The sequence below is a fragment of the Chenopodium album genome, chromosome 27 (genome assembly GCF_948465745.1).
Source record: "Chenopodium album chromosome 27, dcCheAlbu1.1, whole genome shotgun sequence".
Lineage (NCBI taxonomy): Eukaryota > Viridiplantae > Streptophyta > Magnoliopsida > Caryophyllales > Amaranthaceae > Chenopodium > Chenopodium album.
The window spans coordinates 8,820,382-8,830,682 of record NC_137860.1 but is presented as its reverse complement, the minus strand read 5'-3'; the positions used below and the strand labels follow the sequence as shown (position 1 = coordinate 8,830,682).

The window sequence follows — 10,301 nt, the reverse complement described above, 5'->3', positions numbered from 1 at the left end:
AGAGGCCTATTTTATAGGGCGGGTCCTTTCTTTTGTAGATTGGATTCGTACCCTCATCCCCGGACCCTGTTTGGTTCAAGACCTTATGAAGTAGTTGATGGTCCTTTTGGATTGTCTTTTGGGTTTACAAGTTCCTAAAACTTGTTGGCGACTCTTTTTGCTCTTTGTCTTTCCCTTTGGAACGCTACCGTACTTTAGTGTATGATCACAGTGGGGTTCAAGTTTGGGGTTATCATAATGCTTGAAATATTCCCTACAGGGTGTAACCTTCACGGGTCAATTGTTGTTGCCTATCATTGTCCCTTTTCGTGGTTGCCTTATAATGATTCATGAACGGTTTACAAGTTCCTTAAAAACTTGTTGGCGGCTCCCTAATTTGCTTTGTCCCTAATTGTAATGTCAATTCCCATTTCCTATGAGTGCCAAACATATTCACACCATGCTTTAACGTAGGCGCACTTCAAACGACACCTACAATCGCAAACAATAGTGTTGTTGTTTTGTGTCGCCAAATAAAACTGGTATGTAAATATCAAAATTCTTTTTTTATTTATGATTAATTTCAGTCATTCAGTAATTTTATTTTACTAATAGGGTGCGCGTCGGTTATTCATCAATCGGGAGCGCAGTTTGAGTCTTCAACAACTAAGAATCATTGCTTTGCTTATATGGTTGATAGAGGTGATCATTGGACGGGCCGAGTTGGGCCAAGCTTCGGGCCGAAAATTATGTGCCCAAACTAGCCGGCCACGCGGGTTTTTTGGGCATTTTCGGGCAGGGCCAAAAAGATTAACTAAAAATGCATAAAATCCCATTCCCAAGCCCACCCAAAATTTTTTAAAATCAAACTGGGCCGGACCCGACACGATTTCGGGCTGAAAAAATTTGCCCAAAATCGGGCCGGGATCACTTTGATCAGGTCTAATTATTAAGTCCTTTACATTACAGCATGGTAAAACAAGTCACACGATTGGTGCAACGAAACTAAAATGAAGGGAAAGTTTGACTTTCGCTTCCAAACATGTCATTAGATGGACTACGTTACTAGAATAGAAAGTTACGTCGTCGAGTATGTATGTGCAAAGTCTAGATTTGTGAAGAATTTCTATAAATATGTCACAAAGAGAGAGACGTATTGTACTACTTGAATTAACTTGTTATAGGGCATTTCACCTTACTTTTCACACACATCGAACAAATTTGAAGAACTTGAAAAGTATGGGCGGAAAGTAATATTACATTACTTTTATTGATCATCGTTCAAGGTTCAACATAATTTATATTTTGAAGACAAAAGATGACGTTGATTTCCAAGTTTCTTGTGTATTCAATAAATTGAAAATCAGTAGCTAAACAAAAAAAAAATGAAGGCTTAGATCTGACCGAGGAGGCGAGTAGAACCTCTTCCTTTGTTAAAAGTTTGTGTGAGTTTTGTGTGAATAGTGGGTGAAAAGTAAGGTGAAATGTTGTTCATAAAAAGAAAGAAATCGAGGTTAACTAAAAGTGACAACTTTATAAGAAGAATGTGTGAACTGTAAAGAATTGATAGAATATCGAAAACTGGCATAATTATATAAAGATAGAAAAGAAACGCGGGTGCTTTATACATTATTACGAAACGAAAATAATACATAACATATATGCCTTGTTTGGAAATTGGTTGTTGAATGGTCTGACTAATTCTTTGTATTGACTTTTCATCTTGGTTATTTTTTTGACAAGAAGAAAAGGATTTCATTAATGAAAGATAGCCAAATGTCACTTACAAACAATTTCGAGGAAATCTAAAATTCCAATACAAATACAATTCACCTTAGAACTAGTTACATCGCAGATTCGATCAACGATCGCCTTTATAAAAATCTTCATCTGAAGCAATACAATCTGTGAGTTAGCACTAATTCGGCTTGAGATCTACATATGAATAGTTGTTTGGGTGAAAAAACTCATATGGCCTTCTAGACACTTTTGGAGATTGTGAAACCCTAAATCTTCAATCTTTGACAAACGAACAAACAAATAAATTAAACCTAATAGAATAAACTCCATCATAAAGATGTAATCCTTTATTGAAAGCAATTAAAGTTTTTTTTGGGGCTTACCACCGATAAAAACACCGATGGAAGCCCCTACAAAAATTTACAATTGAGACCAGAAGAAAAGAGATGGAAGAGAAAGAGAGAGAAGGAGAAGATCGAAGGAAAACCTTCAAGAAAATAGAGAAAATCTAGCAATGGAGGTTAGAAAAACCCTCCCAAAGAAGAAACCCTAGAGGGAACCAAAAAACCCTCCCAAGGAGAAAACCTATAGGGAACTTCTTTTCATGTTGGTTATTTGATTGTTGGTAATTAATTAAATATGTGTGGTCAAGTTGACTGTTACTCTGTTAGGATATAAATGTAACACGAAGTACTCGTAGTAATTGCTACCAAACATATATTTATATTTCGACTATTTAACCCTATCCAAAAGTCAAAAGCCATGGAAAAAGCTGTTTACCAAATAAGGGAAGAAAGTCCGAGAGCCACAAAGCCCTTTTTTTTGAGAGAAACCGCAGAGCCGAATTTGTGCAAAGCAAAGAAGCGCTCAAAGCTCTACAACGATGCTCTTCAGTCTTTCACCAAACCAATCACTATATATACATCGTACAACATACAAAAACAAAAGGCGCCAAAAACCAAAAACCAAAAATCAACATTTCATCATCAATTTTGAAATCAAACAACAAGCTTAGCTGAAAAAGCCTGAAACAAAACAAAACAAAATTCAAAACCTTGAGCAGCAACAATGGAGGGCGGGATGATCTCAGTAGATCGATGGGCGAGAGGAAGCCAAGCTTACTTTCTTACGCATCTTCACTCCGATCATACGCGCGGCCTCTCGTCGACATGGTCGCATGGTCCGCTCTTCTGTTCTCGCACCACCGCCAAACTCTTCCCTCTCAAATTCCCCGATTTCAACTTCGCTTTACTCCGTGTCATCGAAATCGGGTCTTGGCATCATCTTTCTCTCTCCTCTCCTTCCTCTGGATCTCCTGCTCCTATTCAGTTTATGCCAATTGATGCTTTTCATTGTCCTGGTAATCCTCAATTTTCATTTTGGTTAACCCTAATTTTGGATTTGGTGAATTCTGGAGTAATTTGCTGTTTTTCATGTAATTGTGTTGATTATGCTTGTATTTTATGTGATTAAGCCGACATCATGAGAAAATTAGTATAGGTTTGTAATTTGCTAGGCTTAATTTGATTTTTGTTGTTTGAATTATGTAATTGTGGTGATTGTGCTTGTAATTTGCTATGCTTGATTTGAGTTTTGTTGTTCGAATTATTATATGTTTATAAATTGATTATATATCTGAGAGATTTTGGAATTAATGAAGTTCTGATCACAAGTTATCGGTGGAAAATTGAAGAACTGTTTGGATAAAGATGTGTAATAATGTCATTGCTAGATTCTTCTTGAAAAATAGGAGTGCTGTTAATTGATATCACCTTATATTTATAAGAGTTTTGTTCAATTGATCTCCGAGATTAATATGCAAAACAAATCACGACTATGCAATTGTATTCATGTATAACAAAACTGTATGTTTATAAAAAGCTTTATCAAATATTCTGAAAAAAGAAGTTATTGTCAGTTGTATTACTTGTATATCCAAAACATTCAATCATTTTGAGTGCATGTATTTTTCAGTTTTATTTTCAAAATGCAACATTACTTACCACAGTGTTCGGTTTATAATACTGCCTTCATGATTCATCAATAGTACATTGTTGTATTACTTGTTAGTATTGAAAAATATTACTCCGTATTATCTAAAATATCGTTGGTTTAGTTTCAATGTACAACTATTTTTTTTTTATGATGAATTTTTAATACATTTTTTTTTTAAAAAAAAAAAACCAAAATCAATATTATTTTAGTAGTGTTAGAGACATTGATAGTGAAAATTTGGTGTTGGCAATTAAGTGGTTAGAGTCAATAACATTATACGTTGTACAATATAATTAAAAATTGTTCTATGATTACAACAACAAAGTATTAGTCCTAAAATGATATGGGGTCGGCTAATATGAATCATCATAAGGAACTATACGATATAAAGAAAGGGACATAACAAGATAATCATTTGAAAGAGTTTGAAAAAAGGTGAGTGAAATGAGCAAAAGAAAGAGCATCCAAGAAAAATTAAGGGAGTTTTATAAGAGAACCAAGAAAAATCGTTTTATGATTATGATAAAAAAAAAAAATGACACAATCGTAGTTACCATGTACTCCCTAAAGGATGGAGTGTGCCGGTCTGTTGCACGTATAAAGAATCTATTACTCATGGTTATCCCCAAAGAAATTGTTTCTCCATTTGTTTCTAATTTTCTATATAGTGCTAAATATACTGCATTCCCACTTTATTCATGTTATTTTTATCTCCCTCCATCCCAATCATCTTTAGCTTTCCTTGGCTACTATTGAAATATCTGTCTTTCCTACTGGTGCATCCTCTAGTTGATGTTTCAAGTGTTTAACCAATTACCAATGTAGCTGATTCTTCCTTATTTTATTCTCAATATCCGCGAGCCTAACGTTATATCGAATTTCTACATTGCTAATATTATCCCTAGAGGTGTTTCCACACCCATTTCACCATACCCATCTTACTGTCCAACATTATAACCCATACAATAGTGCTGCTCTAACTGCCATTCAATAGAACTCTCCTTTCAACCTTAAAGGCATGCTCTGCTCTCCACTTCAGCCACCCAGACTTAAATCTATGAGTTACATCTTTATTGAATATTGATGTCACCATTCCTTTGCAAACAGAGATTTGGAGAAAAATTAGACAGTTTCAATCTGCTTCAAAAAATTGAGTTGGGGTTAACCTGAGGGCTATGATATGTTTTATAAGCTTTACATGCTGCAAATTTTTTTAGGCTAGGTCCTTGTCATTCATTCTAATTGTGTAGAACTATGCTTGAGATTTTTACTCTGGTTTACACGTGCTTTTAATTGTTATGAACAGGGGCTGTAATGTTTTTATTTAAGGGAATCTTCGGTCACGTTCTATACACGGGGGATTTCCGTTGGGAAGCAACTGGTGAGAGGTCAATGAAAGCAAGGAACATGCTTCTTGATGCTCTCCATGGTGCTAAAGTTGACCACCTTTACTTAGACAATACCTACTGTAACCCTTTGTACTGTTTCCCTACACGAGAAGTTGCTGCTCAACAGGTACTTTTCAGGTCCTCTATTGTGTAGCATCTTGCTGTTTACTATATACATAGAAGTATTTTGCTGCTAGTGCTAAGTTGCACAGGATTGGCTTTTCTTTTATGAGAAATGAAAAGGAAAAGTGGAATAATGTGTGCATTGGAAAATGATTGTTTTATATTTATTTATTTATTTAATGCAGATGTGCTGGTTGATTATTTGATTGTGATTACCTACTCAAATCAGCGTGTGATGTGCTATTTCTTGACTATCTAGTTGCCTACTTAAATTGATTAGTCTGCATGCCTACTTGGAACTAATATTTTTATTAGCAATTAAGAATATTTGTGATGATCACTTGGTTGTTTTTTTCTCTATTGGAAGAGTTGGAGATGATTTATCATTTACCATGTATATATTAAAGAAATAGCACAATTAAGAAAATTTTATTATATACAAACTATATCTAAGCCGGTGCTATGCTCATTTTTTAATAAATATCCTATATGCAAATTTCTTGTGAACGTAATATAGAATTACAATTTCTGTTGTGAAATTTTTCTGTACAAAAGCTTTATTAACGACTGAAAATACTTTATGATGACTTAGCTTGACTCCCTGAGTAATGGTCTAATGCCTGCATCTTACTTTCTTACCTTTAAATTTATAACCCAAATTTACCAAAGGTGGTGGCACTGACGGTGATAAGCATGAGATTGTGAAACATGGAAATAATCTCTGCTTTAAACACTTTTGTTCTAAAAAATAAGATGTAATATTATCACGCACTACAAAAAGATGATTATTCATTTACTCATAACAAAACATGTTAAAAAAATATAATTATTAATTACACTCAATAATGAAATGAATGTTGATTAACTAAAAATTTGAGTTTATCCTTGGCTTTAAATTTAAATGGCTATTGTTATTCATACCCTACTTCTTTGACTTACAATTATTCATCCCCCCTTATTTAATCTTACCCAATTACATAAACAGCACGCCTACTTTAAGGTTGAGGAATTATGATAATATTCTTGTAATGTACACACCATATTTGAATTACCGCTTCTACATACTAACGCACAAGTAATAAAATATGTTCTTTAAGGATCACCCTTTTATAATTTTCTTTTTCTTTTGTCTTTTGGGTATATATTCTTATATAAGTATTTATTACCTTTATCATATTGTATACACTTCATTCCAATCCCTGGAGTTATGGTTTTATTTTTTTTTATAGAGAAATTCAGAGGTCATTCATTAGTACCTATAAAATTTACACTAAGAGTGTCTTCTACCTCTGCTGCTTCTGTTTTTAGAGGCTCTAGATTATGATTCAGCAAAAAAGCATAATGCATTTTAAAATATAATGCATACTTTCACTAATGCTGAAAGGATTTCTGAACTAAAATTTTCTGCTACTTCAAGAGAGAATCTGTGAAGTTATAGAATTTATAGTAAAATCCTCTAGACTTGTACATGCTTTTGGCATTTACTATAACTCCTTTAAAGAAAGAGATATATGGTAACGTTTTTGCATGTACATTCAATCAACTAGCTCTTTTTCTCTGAAAGTATATTCTGACAAATTGCAGAGAATTGTTAATAGATACTTTGTAATTGGCAAATGAATTATTACTAATCCATCTAGTGTAAACTTTATATTTTTAGTCCAACTTATGTAAACTTGAGTTTTTAATCCATCTTATGTGATTTTGAGTTTTTGATGCATCTTAAATAACTTGAATTCTTAAATTCTCATTATAAGTGCTGGTGAGTATGGTGACAATTGCTGTGACAGCTACTAGAATAGTTAGAGCATAACTGTTTATGGAATTGCTTTTATTGATAGCTTCACTAATTGAAGCAATTGCATCAATGGCTGGTTTGCAGGTTATAGAGATCATTGCCTCACACCCAGACCATGACATTATCATTGGGATTGACTCCCTGGGTAAAGAAGATCTGTTGCTCCAAATTTCATGTAGTCTGAAGATTAAGGTTTGAACCTTTTGTAAAACTTGATTTTAGAGTTTGCTGATTCCAATTCCACTGAATTAGGTAACTAAGAACCAAGAAATTCATCTGATTTTTTTTTTCAAGGTTTTAAATGCTAGACGGATGCTATACTGTGTATGTCTGAGTCTCACCAGGATGCTTGATTTACTTGCTTATCTATTTTTCTTCGTAATTTTAATACAATTTCAGCCTCAGAATGAATATCTACATGGATTAGCCTTAATCAGGACACCAAGAGAAACCAAGTATCAAGAGGTTCATCTGTTCCAAGTTTATTTCCTATGTCTTTACTGATGTTATCCCAAATTGTTATAGCATTCCCATCACTGTAGTTTATTTGATGTTAAAGGCCAAATTGAGGAGCTGGTTGGATTTTACATTTTAGTCACAATTATTATTTATTAGGTATCTCTATCAAAATTATAACTTATACACTGACCAAGGTACAAAATATTTGGAGTTGTACTGTAAATGAAGTTAAAAAGCTATAACTATAAATGGCATCCTGTATTCCAATGTGGTGCCTTTTTTTTGGTGGACTCTATTAATTACTGTAATGCAAGTCTAACATAAAAAAACTATTGCATTATACATGTTCAATATTATGGACTATATAGTTAACCATCATATATTATGGACTCTGCTCCTTGTGGACCTTGTCCCTCGTTTGCCTGCTAGAAGTAATAAATAAAAGCATTTTAAAGCTTGTCATATTGCGCACTACTATGTTATCTGATTGTATCTGTTTCCTTTTCTTTTCCGGCTCCGAAGATCTGGGTGTGGCCAGAGCGGTTACAGACCATGCATCTTCTTGGTTACCCTGATATCTTCACAACCAGGACTTCCCTGACAAGAGTTCGAGCTGTTCCTCGTTACAGTTTCAGCATTAACACCTTAGAGGCCTTAAACGCCAAAAGGCCGACTATAGGAATTATGCCATCTGGTCTTCCATGGGTAGTGAAGCCCTTTGAGGGAAACATGAAAGAGTCCCTTTCTCTTTCAGTTGCTTCAACAAACAGGACACTGGCGAGCAATGGGACTCGAGTTGACAGGAACATGAAATCTGCTGAGAAGGTCCATAATTACATCTTTACAGTTCCTTATTCTGACCACTGCTGCTTTCGTGAAATAAAGGATTTTGTTCAGCTAACCAAACCATATAATGTGAAAGGCATTGTGTCCATGTCTTCCTGCTATGTTAATCCTGCTTACTATCTCAGTCACTTGTTTAGCTCAAACCATTTATCTCAGAAAACTCGTCTGGATCCAGAAATCTGTAGGGAAGTTGAAAAAGTTGGAAGGAATGGAAAGATGAAAATCAAAGATATCAGAGGTACAGGGCTGAAAAAGAGGACCAACAAGGCTAACTTTCTAGGGGTTCGAATTCGTAGGGTGGCCAAACTGAGACAGATAAGCCGTGGTGTAAAAATTGTGGAATGTGATAGTCCTGACTGATTAAAGTTCAGCGTTGGCCTTTGTGTTTCCTGATGATATAAGACAAAAAGGAAGTTTAGCATTGCATTAATTAAATAGAAGATGTTATTAAAGACCCTAGGATTTCATGGTTTTAAAACTTTGTACAGAAGTTCTAATTTGGGAGAAAGCAGCTCGGTTATACTTGGCGTTTTGCTGAATATATCTGAGTTGGGTGGTTTCGCTGTCCTGGAATCAGAGTTTAAGTGGTATAAGCAAGTTGAACACCAATTATGTGAATCAGATATCCCTGGTATGCTATTTTAGCTCCTCATGTTTTTTTCACACTTCAATTGCCTGCTCAGTGCTCACTCCTCCAAAAACAAAAGTGAAGCTTATTATTGCCCTTTTTTCTACTTTATGGTTCCTGATTGATCTGGTAGTAATGTAGTATAGCATACGTCGTATGTCCCTTACAAACTTTCATCGTTGTTCCTTGTTTTTTAAAAAATTAAGTTGTACAAATCTTTAATCTCTGGTGGAATGACTTATACATATATCCTTGACTATGCTTGTCAATCATCCATGAAGTTAGCACATAATTCTCCCTTTTGTTCTTTGGGAGAGTTTTCCATTTGTGACCATGATATTTTTAGACAATTCATATACTATTTACTTGTGAGCTTAATACTTGAATGTAATTATCTTTGGACGTTTAGGTTACTCTGAAGACTATCAACTGTAAGTCTACAGATGAATAAGAAATTGATGGTTATGCTAATTTTATTTTATTTTATTTTATTTTATTTTATTTATTTTTTTTGACAAAGGAACTGGCTCATTGTTGTGCAGTGATGTTAAGGAATGGCTTGCCATTTTTTTTTTCTTTTCATTTTTCACCTTTTCAGCTCTCTTTATAGTCCTTTAGTCTTGCTCTATTTGACTTTTTATAATCAAAACTCATCGATCTTGATTGTAATTTCTCTTTCTATGATATAAAGATATACTCCATTGTAATAATGAAGACAATGTCATACGAAGTATGTGTTTTAATTTGCATTTTTTAAAATATTATGGTTAAATATGCATCTTAGAGGCCATAAAAATGGAAATAGAGCAACTTAATTTGACTTGTTGTGAGATTCGAATTATTAGTCTTAGTAGGTTAATCCCTGATGATTATTCTTAGTACTTAGTAGTCTAAGCCCATGATAGAAATCCAGTTTATTATTTCAAATACTTGATCTAACTAGGGGCGATTTGAAGTTTTCCTAAACGTATAAGAGCATTTTGAAATAAAATGAGTAAAGTTTAACACTATTTAACACGGCATGAAAATGTGACATACAAAGAAACTAAAGAAAAGTACTGGTAATTAACTAACATAATTGTTCATATTAGAAAAATTAGAACAGATTTCTAGGCTTCAACCAAAAAAAAAAAAAAAAAAAATGTATACAAAAGTTGAATACGTCAAAGGGACAGTGGAACGCATTATAAACATCTAGAAGATTGAAAATTCAGACAACAATGAAGTCAACAACTAGTCTTCTATTTGCCGTTCAAATTGGGCTCCATAAAATTTTCAATCTTGACTTTTCATCAACCAACTAACATTAATATTGTTGTACCAAGTTTGATATATCAATTAAATT

At 33.9% G+C, this 10,301-nt stretch overlaps 1 protein-coding gene across 1 annotated transcript; it reads left to right on the top strand.

Moving 5' to 3' along the window:
• The first annotated feature begins 2,766 nt into the window (after nucleotides 1–2,766).
• On the top strand, nucleotides 2,767–9,623 carry LOC145621179 (uncharacterized). Its single transcript, XM_081675915.1, has 4 exons — nucleotides 2,767–3,079; nucleotides 5,021–5,229; nucleotides 7,108–7,215; nucleotides 8,005–9,623. The coding sequence occupies exons 1-4, from the start codon at nucleotides 2,788–2,790 to the stop codon at nucleotides 8,686–8,688; spliced, it is 1,293 nt and encodes a 430-aa protein (XP_081532041.1). The 5' UTR covers nucleotides 2,767–2,787; the 3' UTR covers nucleotides 8,689–9,623.
• The last annotated feature ends 678 nt before the right edge of the window (nucleotides 9,624–10,301 follow it).

Excerpts from the sequence above, each read along its gene's own strand:
- LOC145621179 (XM_081675915.1), top strand. The coding sequence starts at position 2,788 with ATGGAGGGCGGGATGATCTCAGTAGATCGATGGGCGAGAGGAAGCCAA. Across the intron at positions 5,230-7,107 it reads GAGAAGTTGCTGCTCAACAG|GTTATAGAGATCATTGCCTC; the intron begins GTACTTTTCAGG and ends GCTGGTTTGCAG. Across the intron at positions 7,216-8,004 it reads CATGTAGTCTGAAGATTAAG|ATCTGGGTGTGGCCAGAGCG; the intron begins GTTTGAACCTTT and ends CCGGCTCCGAAG.